The sequence below is a fragment of the Salmo trutta genome, chromosome 40 (genome assembly GCF_901001165.1).
Source record: "Salmo trutta chromosome 40, fSalTru1.1, whole genome shotgun sequence".
NCBI lineage: Eukaryota > Metazoa > Chordata > Actinopteri > Salmoniformes > Salmonidae > Salmo > Salmo trutta.
The window spans coordinates 10,902,196-10,924,858 of NC_042996.1; the positions used below are offsets into that span (position 1 = coordinate 10,902,196).

Below are 22,663 nucleotides of genomic sequence, written 5' to 3' on the forward strand. Positions count from 1 at the left end.
TTCTCCAAATGAAAAGGCATTCGCACAATTGTGTGTTCAACCAGCCATAAACCTCAGGGAATAGCCTTGTAACACTTGGGCGCTAGAGACCAGCCATTCCCTAGAGGTCCATAACAGCCTCCAGCTGGACCCACGTCAGCCATGACACCTCTAGCCCAGCAGCTGTACTTACTCTGCTATGTCCATGTATCCACAGGAGGCTGCAGCATGGAGGGGGATCCAGCCCTCATTGTCAGGCTGGTTGATGGCAGCCCCATGCTCCACCAGGAACGTCACCATGTCCACATTGTCATCTATGCACGCCTGAAGGGAGGGAGAGAGAAATAGTAAGTACGTTAGTGTTAAATGTTGGACTTTTCTAAGAAACTTCAGTGTGACGACCCCCGAAAGGAGAAAAATCACGAGCCTTCAGGGACATGCAGGTAGGCTTGTTTGTGTACGATGCCTTCCTCAGAGTGTCAAGAACCAGCTTGCAGCACCTGCATGTGTGTGTACACACACACACACACACACACACACACACACACACACACACACACACACACACACACACACACACACACAGTTGACCCCGCCGACAGGGAGTGGGTGGTGTCAGTAGGGGCTACCTCACGCCCCGTTTTAAAAGAGGCGCCTCACTTCTCTAGAAATTGTTGGGGTATGTCGGCGGGGTTAACAATGGCCAAAACGTCAGGACATAGCCGAGGTGTTTGGAATACCTCAGTGCGTACTATTGCTGATGGGGTGGGGGAAAACTGGGTGTTCTCCGACAGCTCATATGCAAAAAAAAATATGCAAATTCTTTGACTTTTCACTCCCTCTTTCAGGCTGTCCCATTCAAAGGCTGTACCTATGGATTTGTGCAGCTCTAGACAACATGACCAATGTTTCATTCCAGTCAAGATGTGGTTAGACAGAAAAGACCATTGAGCTACCCAAAACACACTCGCCATTATACCCTCGACTCAGTAGTATTTAGTCCCCAGGAATAGGCTATTCCTTTGCATTCTAAGAACAAGAAACCGGTAAGTCAGAAATTCTAAAAGGAGCCTTCTTTTCCTTCAAATACGCATGCCAGGACTTGATAGAGGCAAGGAGCACAAACCTGAGAAGGGAAAACATTAGGCCTAAGCAATGACACTACAAAATGGCTGTAAAGACTAATCTGCTAATTTTAGGTTGCATCCAAAGACAAACCATAACAATACAATAAAGTGACATGTGGGAGCGAGCCAGCAACGGTGTGTGCATACTAGCTGGGGGCGTTCCCTGCCGAGGCTGAGAGGTAAAAGGGATGACAAAGGCCAACTATCTGTAGCAGAGACAGAGAAAGGAGAGTGAGAGGGCTGTAGGGAGTTGACTCTTCAGAGGACTAGGGGCTGCTGGGCCAGATCTAGAGACCTCAGTGACGACCTAGGGGTTAAAATGTCACCCGCTTCAAAGCCAGCCAGATAATAAGGTGACTGTCGACAAAGAAACAAGGCCAGGCAAAACATTACACACAGAAATTACGGGATTAAAGCTGGATAAAATGAGTGAAACAACCTTTCACTTTTGACGGCAAGTTTCAGATCTCAGTTACTATAGTAAGTGGATTTCACAAATCAGGAATGCCCGAAAGGCCCCCCCCACCCTCATTCGACTGAAAGAGTACTACTGTTAAATGTCATTCTGGGATACCTTTTCGGACCCAGGACCTGGAATTGAATTCCCTGCTTTGCATTGCATAACCTTGATCTCTTCATAACTTTCTGACCTTGAGGGTTCCCCCTTTCTAAAAGCAGTCTAAAGTTTCCCACTCTCTCTGCGAGCTGCTATGACACCTCAAAAGCACCAAGGGGGGAAAACACACACCGGACTCACGTTTGGGTCACAGCGCTATCTGGCTGGGATCCTTGTCCAAATTTGGGCCGTTTACAGCATCGTACATGGCCAGGGCTGGAGAAGAGTGTGTGGGCCTCGCTGCTCTTATCTGGGACTGTGTGTGTGTGTGTGTGTGTGTGTGTGTGTGTGTGTGTGTGTGTGTGTGTGTGTGTGTGTTTTACTATCCTCATGGATACCTGATATCCTCAAAGTTCCTGCGATGATAGTAAAACAAGGAAAATTCTCCCTCATGGAGACATTTCCCGTGTGTATGTGTGGAGGCCGTAGGATGTAAGCTGTTCAGGCAGCTGCTTGGAAGCGTGTATCCACCTTTAACTGACTGGCTGGGCTCCTCTGACTTTGCTGCAGGGCAGACAGACGGCACTCCACTGAGCGCAACCCACACAGCTGCTTACAACCACACTCTGGCTGAGTGACAAGATGACCCGTCTGTCTGTCAAGAGTTCAGTCACCCGTCACCATCCCTTAGATACATACATTGTAGTCATTCTTGATAAGAGACTGTCTGCTAAATGCTGAAACCAAAAATAATGTAGCTAACTGTAGATGGTATTAAAAACAGCTAGACCGTTGTTCTGCACCATCTGAAGTCTCATACCTGCAGGTGACTGATACTATAGGCAACTAAGGTAGTAGCAATTTAGGGCAGTTGATTCGTTTACAAATCTGCTACCATGCCCCTTAAGGAGAACTCACAGCCGGTTCCTGATGCTCCCCTCTGCGTCATCCCCTACAGGACGCCCAGCCCACCGGCTACAGGAGCCCAACAATGGTAATCCCTTAACGGATGTGATTGTGTGTAGCTGACAGGTGCCAGAGTTACTGCCAACATCACAGGGACGAGTAGCATGGCAGCCCGTGGGACAGGACGAGGAGAACAAAAAAAAGGAGACGATGGGGAGTCATCCTTTGCTAACAGTCCTTTGGCAGAGCTGTGGGGAAAGTGGCATACCTGGCTGCCCCACTGTCACCGCTCAGAGACAGAGTGGGGCAGCCAGGCATCGCTCAGTGGCCTGTGAGACACCCACTGACGCAGGAGGGACACTGCCACTGTTTAAAGTGAGGGGGGCATTCCTTGACCAATATAGGAGCCGCTGAGAAATGCGACGGGAGCAATACTGGGAATGGGTTGAAACATATTTTTACTGACGGGGGATTGCAGCAGTGTTTCAGTGGTTAAAGCCGAACAAGGCAGATAAAGACATCTTTATTTGAATGCTAAACACACTATGGGGAGAGAGGGAGCTAATCTGACTATTAATGTAGGTAATAACAGGAGACATTGAGTAAAGCCCGCCTCACCACGACTGACGGACAGGCCTGTTCTGCACACAGACAATTCTAGGGGAAACTTGTCAGCAGTGTCAAGGGTAACACTTTATTCAATAAATTTAGGTGAAACACTGCAGACATGTACTGACTCGCACTCCATAGGAAACATGCACGTTGCCATGCAAACCTGTTTGACCAGTGTTCTAGCTAGAGAGCAGGCCTTGTCAGCAGTCTGCATAACACAGACCGGGGGGGGGCAATGCTGTGTCTCGAACTCACAAAATAAATGTAGCATCATCATGACTCGCAGTTCAAGTCCAGTGATCCTCAACCACACAGAGCGATGTCGCCGATAGTAATACTGAAGAGGGCTGTGCTAACAGACATAACATGAAGACAGCAGCTGAGTACAGCAGCGGGGGCTACTTCTCCATTTCCCTTCCAGCATGTTCTTAAACCAATGAGTCCCACTAACACCAGTGCATTTTGGACTTCAAACCCCTTTTAAAATATTCCAGGGCTGTACCATCGGATTCATCTATTTATTCTGAATCTGAAGACACCAACCATTAGTCTGTGTGATTAACGGTGTTTATGAGACAATAGCCGATCCTGAAAAGCCCTGGGGCCAGGTCTTTTTAAGTCTGTAGAGTCAACGGTTTGCGCTATATCAAACAAGCACGCACATGTAACATGTTCTGCTCCATGACGCTCACAAGCTACACACGAGTCATTGGAAGGTAAGGGGTTCTTCTACATTAGAAATCCCACGACAGTGTCTTTAGCTCACATAGTTGCTGTCAAACTCAAAACAGTTGTCACTGACTAGTTGGACATTCATTTCCTACTGAGCAAACAATCTGTACTTACAGCATTCATATAAATTAATTTATCAGATTTGCTTTGGCGACCTTATATATTTTATTGACATTTGTCACTAAAACTCATGAACGCACCGGGTTGTGTCAAATTGTTTTACACTGAGTCTAACTATAAGGGCTGGATCACCGCTAGCCCTGAAACCAGGGATCCCTCCCTCTCCCCGGCCATCCCTGCAGGTGAGAACTCAAGTCAGGGCCAGGCCTGGAAAGCCGTACGAGCCGGATAAAATGCCATCCCATCTTGGCAAACTGCATGTCCCCTCCGGCCCGGGTGAAGTGTCTATATGCGAGAGTGATATATGTAAAGCACATCCATAGCAGGTGCCTTAGCCTGCAGGCAAGGTGGCCTTTCTGGGAATGCCCTTCTATAATGGAGGAAGATAGGGGTTCTGGGAAGTAAACACTGACAGAGCTTTAGTAAATGAATCAATGATGCACATTGACAGGATCCCCCACTTCATTGGTTTATAGAGTAAAGATGCACTATGGAGAAATAGCTCCGCCATTTCCTGGTTGCTAACATTTTAATAGTTCCCCTAATTTCAGTTTGTGACAAAACAAGCTAATGTAGAGAAATATTGTATTTCCAGCTATTTGAAGCATAGAAATAGCACAAAGAACAGATCTACTGCTTCTTAGACTTGCTTTCAAATGAGAATGACAGATCTATAACTCACATATGTGAATTTGGTCAGTTTGTCCAAAGGTTACATATTGCAGCTTTAAAATGTACGTGCCTCTCCATCTGAAAAACAGTCTGTTTATCCATTAAAATGGTCTGACCAGGACGAATAGTCGTCATCATGACGCCCACCACCCAAAGCCAGGTAATGATGCTCTTTTTGTGTTACTGACCGACTAGCAACAGATCCTAGCGGATTATGTTTAATTAAGTTCAAGTAAATCGAGATGTAATCATCCTTACCAGTTGCAATATGTAAAAAAAAAAACAATCTCTATGAAACACACAGCTCTAATGTTCTTAGGAATCTCTACAATTACTTTATATTCAAAGGCGACTACTGGAATAATTTATAATAGTGGATCAATTCTTACCAGGCCTGCTTGTGATTAGAGAAACTGTGTGGGAATTTACCACAGGTGTAACTAATCTGCACTCAATCTCAGTGCTGCTAAGTGACAGAACACTTAGCATCTTATTTTCACTGGAGGGTACTTTAAACACGACAACACAGGACTGTTGTAACCGATGCTCTTTTCAAACACTGAAAAGTACTCCTAAATCAAACCTGTGCGTGTTTATTGGGTGTGTGTACATTCGATTACCCATTCCCATCAGTTGAGCGTCAGCCGGCATGTGCCAGGAAGTGACTGTGGCTATGAGTGCACACTTCACAAAAGAGCACCGAGGGTGGGAGGTAGAGGCTTTCTCTTGTAGTCTGAGAGCAGAGCCTAAACACCCCAGTGAAACCTGACCCATACAAAAACACACTGGGTTCACGCTGTAAACCACTATGTTAGCACAGCCAAATGCCTTCACATCATGGCCCTGCTAGCTAGCTGTCCATGTGCTGACTGCAGGAAATCATATCCGCGGGCATCAGTGAGCGAATGCTCTGCATCTGTCCAGGCCTTGTCAAACATGGTTTAATGGAATAGAAAGTTGGAAGTGAAGAGGGAACTAACGAGTAGAATGTTTAACACATGACAGAACCAACCTCGTCTGCTGGAAGAGACGCTTGGAGGTAGCCTCCATGCTGACTGTGTTCACAAGCTCAGGCTACAAGGAGCGACTGTTCCCCAGCAGTCGAGACTTTCTCCAACCGCAAGGCAAGTGAAGCAGTGCCCTATGCGCCTCACACATTCTCTTCAATTTAGGGCACCCATATGGGGCTGATTACAGGGCACTATCTATAGATTAACTTAATGAACCCACCCTGAGAAGCAGGGATAACTATGGAAACACTAAGAGCAGAAAGAATACAGTGTCCATATGCACCAGTCTAATGCTAAAATAGAGGATTTCAAGAGCCCTGGCGAGCGGGCAGAGATGGGCAAAGCCGTTCTCAGAGCACGACCAAAACTGCACCAATGGCGTGTGTCCCCCCCCCCCTCCAAGAGAGCCTGGGCCATGGCAACCAAAAGACGAGAATTCAGTCGTCGGGCCTTTGTAAGAAACATAAATAAAGAGAGAAAATAGTTAATTTAAAGCACACTGGGGTTGCTCAGACAGCCCACGGAGACAGCGCACGGACCAGACCACGCAAGTACAAGATCAACAGCTAATCTTGAGAACAGGGGGAGAGAAGGGTTCCTTCTCTTTTTGGACGTTCCGAGTTTTCGTTCACCCCACCACTGTTCTCATGACCGGTTATGGTCAAAGGACAGAAACGCTGTTCTCTGCTGCTAGACCTCTCAGCAAAGGTACCAGTGCTCATCTCCAGAATCGCAGAGTATATTATTGGACAGGTTGAAAGCATAGGTCACCATGAACCATAATAGGTTAGCTTAAATGGATACAAATAGAATGGTGACAGCCTACATTAAGAGAACTGAAACTTCAGGGTGGCTATTTCTGTGGAAAAACCCACAACCCCCCCTCAAAAAATACAACTTCTTGCTAATGGCGTGTCTGTCATCCATATAACCAGACTTGAGGCCGACACTGAAAAGTCTGACCAATAATGCAATACGACCACAATGCATTTTAGATATTCTTTTACTGTCAAATCAAAGGGAACATTAAAGACTTCCACCTGATTAAAATGTGTTTAACCATTATGCTCCAACCAAGAGTATTTCTCCAAAAAGAGAATCCTAGCCCATGTATACAGGTTTGCCTATCAATTACAATGAAGTCACAATAGGAAAACATTTCATACAACATAATGAACCTGTGACAGCTTCCAAACCCCATCTCCCACCCATAGTACAGTTCAGAAAAAGGACAGAAGGCTTTTTCCATACTTTAAAAGGCACTGTACTTCCTACTGATAGTGGGGTGGGGGCATCGTGCAGAGCGCTCCAAGCTAACTTTAGCAGCACTCCACATCAAGGAGAAGACACTTGAGGATCCCTCCCACCACTTCCTCTGGCAGGGCCCTCCGATGGCAAACAGACTCTGGAACAATTGTAAGACGATAAATCCCAAATTCACACAACCAGTAGGCCTAGACAACAAAGAAAAAAGTTAAAGCAATGAGTCTGATGCAACAGATCAGAACGTTTAGATTCAAAATGTTGAGAAATGTATTTCTTTACATTATAGGCACAGCAATGTACACAATTCAGTAGGCTACAAGTGAATGTTTGTTCCATAACGGAATTAGCGGGAAACACTTGTCACAAGGGCACTGCACATGCAAGTGGTTTCACGTGACAGATGAAAATATCCGTTAGAAATTTAGAAAGATGGGAAGTAATAGGTTATTTTGAAGCAAGGTAAGACTTATAATCCTAATATGTATTAAAACATTCAGGTTTAAAACAATTTAGTATACATTTTCAAAATGCATACGGCCTCCAGCTCACTGCAAAGCAGTGTGTGATGTTCTGATGAAGCCTGCCTTCTGTTGCCAAGTTCAAAACTGGGAAAAATCATTTTGTACGTATATCCAACTCGGGATCTCAGGCCTCTTTCTAGCACTCCGACATTACAACCTGAGATGACTGACATGATTTGACCTCGTATTTTTCCAGAGTTCCCAGTTGTCTTGAAAGCCCAAAAGATGCAGCAGCTCTGTGTGAGACAGTGAGAGACAGAATAACAAAAATATCCAGAAAAACGCATGTCAAATTTTATACATTGATTTGCATTTTAAATGAGGGAAATAAGTATTTGACCCCCTCTCAATCAGAAAGATTTCTGGCTCCCAGGTGTCTTTTATACAGGTAACGAGCTGAGATTAGGAGCACACTCTTAAAGGGAGTGCTCCTAAGCGCAGCTTGTTACCTGTAAAAATGACACCTGTCCACAGAAGCAATCAGATTCCAAACTCTCCACCATGGCCAAGACCAAAGAGCTCTCCAAGGATGTCAGGGACAAGATTGTAGACCTACACAAGGCTGGAATGGGCTACAAGACCATCGCCAAGCAGCTTGGTGAGAAGGTGACAACAGTTGGTGCGATTATTCGCAAATGGAAGAAACACAAAAGAACTGTCAATCTCCCTCGGCCTGGGGCTCCATGCAAGATCTCACCTCGTGGGGTTGCAATGATCTTGAGAACGGTCAATGATCTCAAGGCAGCTGGGACCACAGTCACCAAGAAAACATTTGGTAACACACTACACCGTGAAGGACTGAAATCCTGCAGCGCCCGCAAGGTCCCCCTGCTCAAGAATACATACCTGTCTGAAGTTTGCCAAAGAACATCTGAATGATTCAGAGGACAACTGGTGAAAGTGTTGTGGTCAGATGAGACCAAAATGGAGCTCTTTGGCATCAACTCGCCATGTTTGGAGGAGGAGGAATGCTGCCTATGACCCCAAGAACACCATTTCCACCGTCAAACATGGAGGTGGAAACATTATGCTTTGGGGACCGGACAACTTCACCGCATCAAAGGGACGATGGACGGGCCATGTACCATCAAATCCTGGGTGAGAACCTCCTTCCCTCAGCCAGGGCATTGAAAATGGGTTGTGGATGGGTATTCCAGCATGACAATGACCCAAAACACACAGCCAAGGCAACAAAGGAGTGGCTCAAGAAGAAGCACATTAAGGTCCTGGAGTGGCCTAGCCAGTCTCCAGACCTTAATCCCATAGAAAATCTGTGGAGGGAGCTGAAGGTTCGAGTTGCCAAACCTCAGCCTCGAAACCTTAATGACTTGGAGAAGATCTGCAAGGAGGAGTGGGACAAAATCCCTCCTGAAATGTGTGCAAACCTGGTGACCAACTACAAGAAACGTCTGACCTCTGTGATTGCCAACAAGGGCTTTGCCACCAAGTACTAAGTCATGTTTTGCAGAGGGGTCGAATACTTATTTCCATCATTAAAATGCTAATAATTTTATTACATTTTTGACATGCGTTTTTCTGGATTTTTTGTTGTTATTCTGTCTCTCACTGTTCAAATAAACCTACCATTAAAATTATAGACTGATAATTTATTTGTAAGTGGGCAAACGTACAAAATCAGCAGGGGATCAAACACTTTTTTCCTCCACTGTATAGACTGATAAGCATGACCAGTCAAATTATTTTTACAGACTGGTATTTCCATCAATGAATAGGCTTAAAATTATTATCGCCTCGCAGACAATTGGCCGGCAAAACATACAAAGGCCGGCTATTCCCAGCTAACGGAAACCCTGGTATCAACCCACCAAGCAGACAGGTCTCCAACGGGTCATTCCAACCACTGTTAGCCATGGCTAGGACCCTGCGTATTTCCCGACAACGTGACTTGTACCAGTGTGGCTCAGTTGGTAGAACATTGCAGTTGCAGCGCTAGGGTTGTGGGTTCACTACTGTAAATCGCTATGGATAAGAGCATCTGCTAAATGACTAAAGCAAATGTAACGTTACCAGGATCATATCAGGACCCTAGATCAGGAAACATACAGGGCCCTAGGCATGGGTATTGGCACAGCCAGTGCTGGTATGGCACTGCCAGCGCTGGTTTTAGAAACTTTTGTTTTAGCACAGGAACCAGCTCAGAAGAGATGAAACAAAACACTGAGTGCCATGAGTGGAGAACAGTGTGGTGAGTGAGCAGCTGTTTAAACCCATAACGACAGAGCGAGGCCTGAGTCACTGTCCAGGTGGGATCAAAGCACCAGCACAGCCACCAAGCACGTCGAGCTCTTTGAAAACATGACATAACCCAAATGACAGCATTATCGGTCACAATATCAACACCATAAAAAAGTACAACTGTCGTATTTTTTTTCTGTAGCAACTATCATTTTGTCAACCGTCTACTCATGTTTCAGATAAGCCTCACAGGCCTTTTGAGAAAACAAAACTGGTAATCTAATTTCAGAGGAGAGAGATGAAGGCAGTGCAACATTGAGCAGCTGTCAAAAAAAGCAAAACATCCATCACGGGCCTGGCTTTAAAATATCACGTGTACAACCCAAATATACCCGCTGGCTTTTTGAGTCAGCAACTCAATGTAATAACAGGAGATGGGCTCCACTGTGGAGCCCTTGTTTTCTCTTTGGAAAAGACCCTTCACTCCCTTCTAAAGCAACAGTATGGAGACAAAGCAGCTTCTCCTGGAGACCAACACTGGCCCCTTTCTCTCCCTCACAACCTTGCTTCCTTTCCACAGCCACCTAGCATAGCTGCAGCCAAGCCACAGTCTAGCATAGCAGTGGAGAACTTCCCAGATAAGTAATACTCCGGGGCTCAACGCTTCGAGTGACGCTCTGGCCACACCTACTGGGCTATGTCACCGGCTCAGAGGCACTTCCACAAAAGGAATTCCTTCTTACCGTGTGTGTGTGTGTGTGTGTGTGTGTGTGTGTGTGTGTGTATGTATGCTCGCGAGAGAGAGAGGGGAAGAGAGAGAAAATTAAAAAGAGGGAGCAAGTGAGTGAATGTGTGTGCGATTTAAAAGCACAAAGCTACTGCAGGAGGCCAGGGGAAGGGTTGGGGGGGGGGGGGAGCGCTGCGGGGCGGCCAGCTGGGTTCCTCCACTAGATGAGCCCTGTTGGGAGCAGTAACCCGGCTGCACAGAGAACTCTGCCTCCACTGCTGAGGATGACCATATATGGCTCTGGGATTCCCATGGAAAAAGGCCAGGATTGAAACAGAGGGGGGAAAAAAGTCCAGGGAGATTGTAACTATACATTTCGGCTTACGCTCTACAGCCAAAGCAATAGCCCTGCTTTAGAGCCAAGTTTGTTTCCATGAGCTGTTACTGTCAGTGGTCCAAGGAGAGGGGGGGGGGGGGCAAATGAGTTGGGGGCAACAAGGTCAGACGGCCACAGTAACACGTGTGTGTGTAGCACAATCTCCTTTAATACCGTGCATTGTGGGTTAACCTACAGCCATGAGCAGAAAATGCTGATGAAGCCTGGTGTTCATGTCATTCTCCAGGCAAGCACTGCCTGAACTCCAGAGGTTAAAGGGACAGTGTGTATAATGTGTCTGCCCGCCAGGCATTCAAACAATCCATAGCCATTACGGTTGAAAAATATGGATCACCTCCATAGGTGGAATAAAGGCTCCAGCCGTTGTCCCCTGCGCCACCATCAACACCTCCACACGTGATCTGAACTCAATGTCTCACATAGAACCATCATGCACATTATATTGCCTATCTTCTTAGGCCTAGCTCACGAGACAGGATCTCTTTCGTTCCTGGTATCACCAAAAGGCTGCTTTTGGGAAAGAATGAGTGAAGACAGAAGCATCAGAGTGATTTCCTTAAAGAGCTAAGCCACACAGTAGCCAATGAGGAAACAGTTTACACAATTTGGAGGAGGGTTGTCTTCGCTCTCCAATGTAAGAGGGGCATATAGTGCAGACTGGGCTTTCAAGTAGGAGAGGAGCTGGGTGTGTGTTCTATGGTGGTGGTTTTGGTGTCGAATGCTGGGTGGGGGGGGTAGTGATAAAAGCAGGCAATAGGAGTTAGTAGATGAAGCCATGCTCACTTGTGGAGCCTCAACGAGGAAATGAGGAAAATAAACAAATACTTCCTGTTCCTCTGCCTGAAAAATCTCTCCAACACCCCCATCCCCCACTACATCCTATTCCCCCCCATTTAAGAAGAGAAACATTCCTGTCAGTCCTCCTGCCCTCTCAAAACAGACGACAGCAAAGAACACCTTTAATTAGCCAATGAAAATCCACACGAGGAGTCCTGAGCAGAGACAAAAGCTCTGGTGGAGACTAGGGTGTTGGGATTTCCAAAGGCACACCTAATCTCCCTGAGCCTCAGAAAATGTCAACTACATTGGAAAGCTCATATGAATCTCCAGTGTGGTCTGAGGAGACTAAATTGGACCAAAATTACTGGTACACCAAGAGTTCAATATATTTTGTAAATGTATGCTAAAAGGCTCATTGCTTGTGAAAGAAAGATTTCACTTATTTGGATTGAAAGGGTTGTGCTTCCGACTGTAGCCTCCTTTCTCCAGACAGGCACATGTACAGTAGGGCAGTCTGGTTATTTTTGGTTCATTTAATTAATTTGGCAGGCTATCAACATCTGGGATAGGAGCTCAATTAGGCTTAACGACCAGACAATATTCACGCTCTACAAAATGTCAATCAAGTCTACAATATTAGGAAATGAACAGTGAAAAATATGCAAATGGAGACATTGAACCAAAATGTCCACTGATTTAAAAAAGTACATTTACCTTGTAGTATATTCCTGTTCTGAATAGTTTCCTACTCTGGTCTGTTCAGCAGTGTTAATGGCACCACTAAATTACTGTACCTGGAGATACTAAATAAATCAGTGGTTTTGAATGATGTCCAATGCCTGCAGCCATCAAAACTCACAAGCCAAACACTGCCACTGCTTTTACTCTGCAGTCAAATACACACGCACAGCACACACACGTAGCACAGCACACACACCACAGACTATAATTAAAAGCCCCTGTCAGCACAACTGCACGCAGCAGTTTCACTGGCACATAGTCACAAGGCTGGTGGTGGCTCAGTACAAAACTAGATCCATCGCAGGCTGAGGGGAAGAGGCAGACTGGTTAGATGTACAAAGGTGGCTAAAAAGAGTTTGTTGTGTACAGGGTTGGTTGACTATAGGCAAGGCAAGTAGCCCACTTTGAAACCACATAGGGGTGTGAAGCCCGTCACGTCTCGTAGGCTGTAGGTCCTTCACTCATACTCTAGGGTGGTCTAGGCCTAGATCTTACGGGCCTTCACCTAGGCTGTAATCAGGGCTTTACCTCAAGGATCGCGGTCGAGTTCAGATATCTGCATTTTCAACGCAGACCAAAGAATCTGATTTTAAACAATTTCACCTGCGTTTTACATTGCTTACAACAAAAAAAGGCCATCATATTTCTAATGTGTATTATAGAAAGAATGTAGCCAGCTACATTTCCTAATGATTTGCTTGAATTTAATATTGCATTTCACCAGAGAAAAGTATCTCCACATCAGTCAGAGGGCTGTCTGCTGATAGATGAGAATTCACAAACAGCATTTGAGTGGAGAAGAGCAACTGAAACACTACATTAGTCTGATGCCATGCAGAAATTACAATAAGCAGCATTTTAGATCTGTGTTTACAAAACGCATCAAGATATTTCATATGCGTTCTCTTTTTTGCATGAACAGCGCATAACTCTGTTAATGCAACACCTGTAAGTACAGTTTTTGCAGCACCAATTTCACTGGCTGGAAAGATGAGGCCATTTTGAGACTAATGGAAAGAATGTAACTTCTTCCTCCCAGGACAACAACAAAACAGACTCTGGGCTTAATTGTCCTCCTCGCTTCATAAGACATAGGAATTCAGAGTCTTCAGCGTCCAGGTGTTTTCAGTTCAAAAACATTTTATAAACCCACACTCAGTGAGGCATGACTGCTGGAAAGCAAAGAACCCTGGGATAGTTTAAATACCAATCTAGAGCAGAGGAGACTGTGCCACAGGGTGAATAAAAACAGACACGCTGCTGAAGTCATCCCACTAAAATTTTGCAGCAGCTCAATACTATGCTAAGGCCCAAGTGTGGCCGGAGATGTGGGGCAGAGGGGTAGGAAAGAGAGCAAGAGAGCTCTTGGCAGCTTCTCATCCCAGTTTACCTTACACAGATGTTGTCAACAGGTCTATGTGCCAGGACTATTTCTCAGCGACCCGAGGAGCCCCGACGACATAGTGAGAGATCTATAGCTTCTCGCTTGGGTGAGAAATAGTTTGCATGTACTGGAAAACAGTAACAAAATGTACTTGTGGGAGAGGGTGGTACACAGGTGTGGATGAATGGCAGTTTCTGGTTTCAAATCAACCGTGACTTTGCCTTTAAATGTATAGCCGAGTCGCCAGCTTCATTGTCTCGTTTTGATCATTGCCGACATCCGCAGAGCACCTAGCCTATCGGTTGCTAGTGTGTGACAGGTCAATTCCGCCTCCACAGCCTGCCTGGCTGTCACATCTGTCTGAGCACATGTGGCAAAAGAGGGTCGAGTTTACGCCACTGCTGAGGAATTCTACCTACAACCCCAGGTGAACCAGTTTCAACCTGCGGTGACGCTAGTCTCAAATACTTCAGACAGTTCCTACCACTTGAGCCCTTTCATAATTAAAGCATCAAGAAATTGGGTATCAATACGTCTCAAGAAAATGTGAGTGTTTATGCCTATATTTTATGCGTTTTATTTGAGGTAACATTGAGTCGTTTTTCTAAGAAAATCTGAAGTTGAACAGGTATGGAAGGTGTCCGCTTTCTAATGTGTGACACATTGCGTAAGGAAGCCATGCAGACGTGTTATGATCAGCAGACTACCTGACATGTTGAGAAGCAGTCGAGAGCAACGACACAAGGACTTCCTGCACTTGATTATAGGTTTTGTGGAAAAACTTCAATGAAAACTTAGACAGGGCTCGCCTGACAGAGCAAGACCTACCAATTATAAACAGGTAGAATGTGCAAGTTCTGTGAGCTTTCCTAATATTACAGTTGTCACAAGCTAGAGGCCCGTGAGGGTTATGCTGATGATTCAGAAGCAACGTTGAATTAACATTGGGTTGGGTGACCCATAACACTTGAATTATAATATGTTATTAATGCACTAGTGCCCACAAAAAAAACTGACAAGCAATCGACTGCTACGGTTATGAAAACATCACTGCATTAGCCATTAACCTTTCTACAAGACACACGACTGAACGCAGAGTAATACGATTCAGATTGTCTTCATTCCATACTATAAATAACTGAGTGACATTTTAATGTATTCTCATGCTGCTCTGTGCATTATAAATGCATGAATTGCTGCCTTTTGGCAGGTCAATTAGAAAGCCTAAATTTCATCTACAACAAAAAAGGGGTGGTTGAAATATTTTTCTTATAATAATAGATTTCTATAGTGCCTTTCTACCAGAGGTACTTCAAGAGCTTTAAATAAATCTAAACTCACCTCAACCACCATAGTAGTATGGATTTCACAAAGTTCTCCAAAAACGACCAAATGTTTAATGTCTTAAAATTTGACAAACAGTGACGAAATATCACCACCATCGCATTACAAATATAAGGTCATCCAGCTGCTGTACAGTACCCCCTTCACCATAAACCAATGGCTACAATTACATTTCATTCAGAGCTGCCATTTGTAATGGCACTGACCTTTGGCAGGGCTAAACAGCCTCTGTTGACAGGGCCCAACACCAGAGGCAGGGGTTTCTGACCATTCCTCAGAATGGTTTCAACAAAGGAAGTGGGGCATTCCACTGTAAGAGTCCCCTCCTCCACAAACCAAACAGTGCCATGTGCTGTGTTCGCGCAGCGCCTGCATACCCAGTCCACTGCCAAACAGGCCACCTCCAACTGGTTTAGGGCTAGGAATAGACACCTTCAATGAGAAAACCGTCTTGGAGTGACATTGAGTGGCATCTACAGGAAAAGGTATCAAGTAGAGAATGATGTCTATCTTCTGGACCTTGGTATGGGGGAGAAAAGAAAAAAAACTGTTGTTCGGCATTCCTTTGATTATCTTCCAAGGTGAACGACGACAAATGTCCCTAGCAATGAGGAACACGGTGCTCCCCCGTCATCAAAAGTCACAGCTCGTTTCATCCCAAATCAACTTAAATCTAGCACTAATTGGGCAGCGCTTTCTGGTCCTGACACACACAATTCTCACTTCGGATCAGGTGATCGTGGTAAACCAAAACGCTCTCCGCTTCCCACCAGGGTAAGTGAGTTTACAGCCTTAAGAACAAAACAGAGCGCCGCATGACTGGTGGAAGAAATGTTCCAGAACATAATATTTCAGCAATAGGATCTGTGTGACGACAACACTTTACAAGGTCAGACCTTCAAAATATCAAGTCAACAAGTACATTTTCCAAATTTAATCAAGAGATTCAATTCAAGCAACAAAAACATCTCAACACCTCCACTGAAAGTTGAATCTACGCTTCCTGCCATGAGACAGCCCCCACCCACCTGGCTCTCATTGGCCGACTGGGAGCCTCTGCCACAGCTGAGAATCTCAGGGTTGGGGCTGGAGCAATTATGTAATGTGTTAATGTAACTGGTGCTGCTTTGGATGAAACTGCAGTGAGGGCCCCATGCACTGCTGTCTGCATCGGTTCCATTTCAAGATTCATGCAGAATAAAATTAAAATAAAATTGCAGTCCATGTGATTCTAAACTGCTGCTGGCTACTCTGCTCAGTCAGTGGTTATGTAACTCTGTATGTACGCAAATCGGCCGCCAAGCCGCTAGCAACTTGGCATGAGACGTTGCCATGGTTACATTGTTAGAGTTCACACACCGATAGTGAGGGCGTGGAATGTAAACTGTTGTTAAGGTAAAAAAGTGAACAGTTGGCATTTTATCAAGCCTATCCCAATGATGTCGTAAAACCTTCACCGTGACGTCAAAACCACAACTTTCAAAAACCTATTTTGATGAGCCAGTAAAAATGTAATCCTTTGACAATAACTGTACCAGCTAGACTACATACACTAAGTGCATTACCAATGATATACAATGTGGATGACTCAAGAGAAAGGCCAGATATGGGTGAATACGCCTGTTGTTTCCCTGTGTAGGCCCTGCCTTGATAGGGCACAGTATGCAGCAGTCAGCTGGGTCCTGGCATCGCCTAGGGAGAGGCTGGCAGGCAGGGCAGAAAGAGGAGGGTAGGACTGTGTGTGTGTGTGGGGTGTAGTAGGTGACAGCTGAGGAATGCCTGCTCTGCTCTCCCTTTGCCATGGTTTCCACCGACTGTCATGCGAGGAATGCACGGGCCAGGACGACAGGGCCGGAATGCTACCCATCCAGTGCATATCTACAAACATCTTTCTCCAGTCCTGCCCCCTCATTCACAACTCCCTGTACCTTCTCTACACCCCTCACCTTTGGGGAGCAACTGTGTGGAAAGCGTTACAATTCTGGTTTACAAATTTACTCAGTGGTCCTAGAGGGCTGCAGGGTGTGAGGGCTTGTCCCCCAGCAGTAAAGACGTCAGCATGCTTCAGTTCGGCTAGTGCCTCGTCAAACTCAAGTAGCCGAACGAGTGTGCTCGCATACTTCCTTAAAGACTTTCGCTTTGAAAACCTAGAAAGTGGCAATAATACCATTTGTCCATTAAGATGCCATAGCCAACTATTCAGAATTAATCTAAGAATTTTATGATAACTCAAATTTGACATTTTTGCCAAGGTCTTAGTCACGCAGTTTTTCATTTAAGATGTTTGATTCAGTATTTCATGGGGGAAAAAAATGTGAATTAAAAAAAAAAAACAAGTAATCTTTTATTGAAGAATCCCTACCGTTGACCAATCAGACGAAGGGGCATAGTCTTCGGCTTCAACTTACCTCCAGGAATTTTTTTTATTTTTATTTTTTCAAATAAAGTGCCCAAACAGCCAAAAAAACCCTCACTGAAGTCCAAAACATCACAAAATGTTTGTGCATATATTATCACAACTATTCCGAACTGGTAGCATGCGGAAGCCTTAACACACCCGATTCAGATTAACAACGTCTCAAATCAAATAGGCCTAGTCCTCCAGGTCCATAGTTAAGAACAGTGGTGGTCATTCACAACAAAAGGTGAACATCAGCGGCCATTGTTCCGTGACTAGTAGGTGATCTCTGTTCTACACAGACAAACCCTTTCAAGCCAGACTGTCCACAAACTCCAAATGCATGCCAGGCCTCCAGTACAAAGCTAAGCGGTCCAGAGTATGTGTGGCAGTGACTCATACCCAAACTTAGAATCATCTTCACAAACCAATCTATACTGAGAAGAACTGGTGCAGGTGGTATTTATAACCTGGCACTCAGAAGTGGCGGGAGTGCAGTGCAGTCACTGCACCCAAGGAGGAGTGAGTGACCCTCCTTGTAAAGAATTGTTACAATCAAAGCTAGAGGTCACTGCCTTGTCACCAGGAAGGGACATGGTTCAGGGCATGTCAATGGCCGCTGATGTCATCAGCACCCGACAACCCCAATAAACAAGTGTTGCAGATAAAATAACAGCTCTACAGCTGCAACTGAAAGGAGACTTGCCACTCTACCATGTCAATTAGCCTACACTGCCTGGCTGGTCAGTGGTCACTCGGGTACCTGCGTGGTAGCAGCATTAGAGTCATGTTAAAGACACCGTAGTCTCACAACTAAGCCAATTATTACAGTAGTGGTGAATCGTGGCACCATGTTTGACTCTATTAATAAAGAGGCTAGTCAAACCACAGGCAGATGACTACTAATCCTATACACCCAATAAAGACGTTTCCGTAGAAGACTTGTTAGGGAACAATGAAAATATGAGGCTTATTTACAATGAATGGGGGATGGATAGTGGCTTATTGGGGAGAATTGACTTAGACTGTTTGGTTTAGTTCCATTCAAGACCAGGACTAGGGTGCATTACCACTACTGGCCTCCTGCTAATAGGAGGGGAGTCCATCCCACTCTGGGAGAGTCATTAACCATTCATTCTGACAACTGATTCTCTAAGCCAATTGGCCCTACTCCTTGAAGGCAGAGATTCCCCAATGTGGATAATGATTAGCAAAGCAATCAGGGACAATTAACGTGGCAACCAAAACAAACAGAGGCAACCCAGACTGAGCCACATTAGATGGGGGTTAGCAAAAATGTCACTATTCAAATAGTATCAAGATATTTTTAACAGCAAAAATGTTTACTTTTTTTTTTAACTGCGTTATTGGGGAAGTTGTATTCAGCACGTGTCCAATCAAATTAGATTTGTCGGATATCCGGATATCTGAAATAGATGCATTTTATTTTTTTAAATTCACTTGAGCACTGCTGTACGAGGAGCTGTCGGTGAGATGGGAATCAGCAGACTGAGGCAGAGAGCGACGCTACTCGTCTACAGCCAAGACTACCTAGCTTGTAAAAGCCACAATGTTATTTATCATCCCATATAAGAGTGCCCATCTTGACTGGAGTAGCCTAGAGAAGCTAAGCTAGCCAACAATAGCTAGCTAGGCTAATTGAGGCCACATTTTGCACTCTCCCCCCAACTGCCTACCTGTTGGTTGCTCGTAGTAACCTACTCATTTCGCTAACTTTTAATCACATAATTGTATTCCATCTTGCATTGCAATAGTGAACTCACTATCCATTGAGCCGCTTTGATTGGCCAACAAACACCTGAACGCTACCAGTCTTTTTTATGGGGAGAACTTTCATTGTAGTTTTTATGACGGTTTGTTTTTATTAAATGCATAATTTGAAATGTCATGGTATATTCTTGCATGTAACAACGTCACATGGATATTTTACATTTAGAAAATTCTTTGTGTTAAAATAGGCCTACACATTTTTTGGGCCCTAAAATGAATACTCAAAAGTATTCTAATACCAACATCCATTCAGATATTCAAATAACAGTGCATATCCCTAAACCAAATCTCTGTTGATTTGAGCAAACCAACATCAGCCTGACCTTCCTGAAATCCTAGGATTAGCACGCTAAACGCCAATCCCTATATCGCCTTCAACTCTTTTCCAAGACCCTGAAGCCAAGGATCACATGCTGGAACATAAACAAAGCTGCTCCAAGTCTCTCCAGACATGGTTAGGTCTCAAATACTGCGTCGCAAATGCTTTCCTCACTCTGCTTGTCCCTGGAGTGGACTCCGGTCCAAAAAAAGGCAATGTTTTCACCCAGTGAGCCTGCGCAGTGCAGGGGGCTGACTAATTCCAGTTGAAAGGAAGACCAACTCAGTCACCCTAAAGAACGGCTAATTAAGAGTAGGGCTGGGCGGTATAGTGTTTTTTGCGATATACCAGTATTGATGCACGGACCAGTTTGGGTTTTTACTTTACCGTCTATAACAGTATTTGAATGTTTGTTTTGTTAAATGTGATAGGTATGTGTGTAACGTCCATTTTTATAGTTTACTTCGCTACTTGAGTCATCCCTCTATGCTACACAGACTTGCCCCGGCTCCTGTCACTCAAGGAGCACATTTGTTGTTCCTCGACCACGAGACACTTGTGTTCAGTCTGCATGGTCAATGCAGCATATGCAACAATGTTGATGACAACGATGCAGTTTTCACTTTGCTTCTTAATATAAATCTACTAGCATTCTATAAATACACTATTAGCTTGCGTTTCTTACATCTGCAAACAGCTAGTTTGTCTTTTCTTAGCAAGTTGTTCCTAAATCTTGTTAGCCGCTAATGCTAAATCGCTAGCTAATAAATGTACTGAGTAAGAGCAAGTGTAATTAGCTATACAGCCTGATAATACCATTGACAGTGTAGACCTAAATCAGCATGTTGTTTGTGCAACAGTATTTTCTAAATTAAAGAGGAATACGCAAAGCAAGAATATTTTAGCTGCATGAAAGAGCTTAGAGAAAACATTAAATGTAGCCAAAGATTATAGGGTCCCTTAGGAAACACCTATCAACACTTTGGTTCCTACCCTGTCATTTTAATTCATTGTCATGTTAAACACTATTAAAAGTGCCCACTATTATATTCTAACTATATAATTAGAATAGACATTCTATTTCCATGATTCCAACAGTTAACCCAAGTGTTTTGCTCTAAATCCCAAATCAAATTGCAACATTTGGTTAAAAATAAGGCCCAGATTGCTTGCCCATATCGCACAGCCCTATGTGGCAGTGTAGAAATTATCTTAAATGCAGACATTTATGAAAATTACATTTTTGGGGTTTAAGTTGAATTGAACAGTATAAAACAATCAGAATGGAGAAAGACCCATTGAAATCACTTAGAATGTATGTGTTGCCATCCAAGGGTCACTTACTACTCAAAGCAAATTTAGAACTTGTATTATTAAAAAACATAATATACCGTCAAATAACGTCAATTTTTATTCAAATACAGCCCTAATTAAGAGACATGTACTACTTGTCAGGGACTATCTTAATGTCAGACAAGACAGTAATTTGTGTGAATTCCTCACCTGCGGCATAGCTACTGTAGCTAAACATATTGTAAAATATTGCTGCATGTTCCAGCTTCGACGTGATCCAAGCTGACATCTGAATTTAATTTGAATGGAGTTTTACTGCCGACCGACTGCAGTCAAGCTTATGCTTGGAAAGGAACAGTGCCACTGCACTGGCTAGTTAAACGTTCTTTCCACAGGTTAGCTAACGTTAGTTAGCCAGCTAGCCAACTTGTAGCAAGCTAGCTATCAACTTACAAAAAAAAAAGTTACTTTTCGGTACTTCTTATTGACTCCAATAACACAATTGGCTGCAGTTTTAACCTCGCCAACGACTAATAATTGAGTATTTGTTAAACAACAATATGGAGTTAAACTATCTTTCATAGCTTACACAGGTTAGCCAGAGCAGGGCGGCAGATCAGTTCCAATAATGGTTTGCACAGATCTGGGCTGTGCCTGTAACTGGCTGACGTTAATTAGCTATGCTAACTGCACCACCCAAGTGGCTGGTTAAATGTTAGCAAGCAAGCCAACGTCATTCTTCCTGACTATTGGATGTTTGAATCAGTTGCTGATAAACGAATACCAAATAGCTAACAATCCATATAACATTAGTTAAGCTACGAATGCATTTAAACATACCTAGCTAGCTCAAACAGGATAGCTACCAATCAGATATTTTAAGAGTTTATCCACCCCTTCGCTTCTGATCCAATTCAATCAACACAGCCCAACAAATGAAATGGCCCTGTCTCGTCTAAAAAAAAATAAAAAAAAGACGGGCGTGCTAGGTAAACAGACTGAGCTCCGGTAGGAATAACTCCATTCTCCATTACTGTGGCAGGAGGTAAGGTTTGCTACCATCTTTGGCAAGACATACGGTTGTCGTGCTATTGTATGGGAAGTGTCTAGGCTTATAGTTGTAAAATACAAACCTGGTGGAGGGCAGTCAGACCGTCTACATTGGCGTAGTTGATGTCAGCACCCCGGTCAATCATTCGGAGCACCTCCTCGGTATCGCCGCTTGAGCAGGCAGCCAAAAACACGGCGCCATCGTCGAACTTCACCTTCGTCTTCTTCTTTTTCAGAATAGGAGGCTCGATGTCTGTCTCCGACCCTAACCACCGTTTCAACTGTTCGTTCCTTTTTTGCTTGGCGTCCGCCATCTTCATCCCCTCCTGTCTCGGGCTTCTTATCTTTCTCCGAGAGAGGATATACTTTATAGTGCCACTATCCCACAGCGCACTGGGGCGTGGGAAGGGGGGGCTGTGAGAGCGTCTGGATTTGTTTTCCATAAGCTCGCGAGACAAGGCAACGTCACCTCAGGATCTGCAGTATAACGTCACCATCAGCAGATGAAGGGAAAAGGAGGTTTTACATTATGTTATCATGTATTATCATAAATAAGAACAATGAGACCAGCATAATTTCTATTTTATTCATTGTGAGTTCTATCAGGATTGCTTCCAGTTTTTTTCAAGGGTTTTTATGATGACTAAGTCAAAACATTTGAGAAAATAGGTATTTTATTTAAAATAAAAGAAAATTGTATTTGTCAACAGTGCAGTAATATCTAACAAGTAATCTAACAATC

The 22,663-nt window shown here is 44.3% G+C and overlaps 1 protein-coding gene across 12 annotated transcripts in view; it reads right to left on the reverse strand.

Annotated features, from left to right (window-relative positions):
* Nucleotides 1-22,362, reverse strand: part of LOC115180350 (protein phosphatase 1 regulatory subunit 12A) — a 69,292-nt gene extending 46,930 nt beyond the window's left edge. For 9 of the 12 annotated variants that reach the window (XM_029742378.1, XM_029742375.1, XM_029742380.1 and 6 more), the window contains exons 1-2: nucleotides 22,005-22,361; nucleotides 173-303 (exon numbers count right to left, since the gene is read on the reverse strand). In XM_029742378.1, coding sequence (XP_029598238.1) covers nucleotides 173-303; nucleotides 22,005-22,241 — 368 coding nt within the window. In that variant the 5' untranslated portion in view covers nucleotides 22,242-22,361. Of the gene's footprint in view, nucleotides 1-172; nucleotides 304-22,004 lie in introns of all 12 variants that reach the window. The other 3 variants (XM_029742373.1, XM_029742381.1, XM_029742371.1) reach the window with 1 other exon arrangement.
* Between the last annotated feature and the right edge of the window lie 301 nt (nucleotides 22,363-22,663).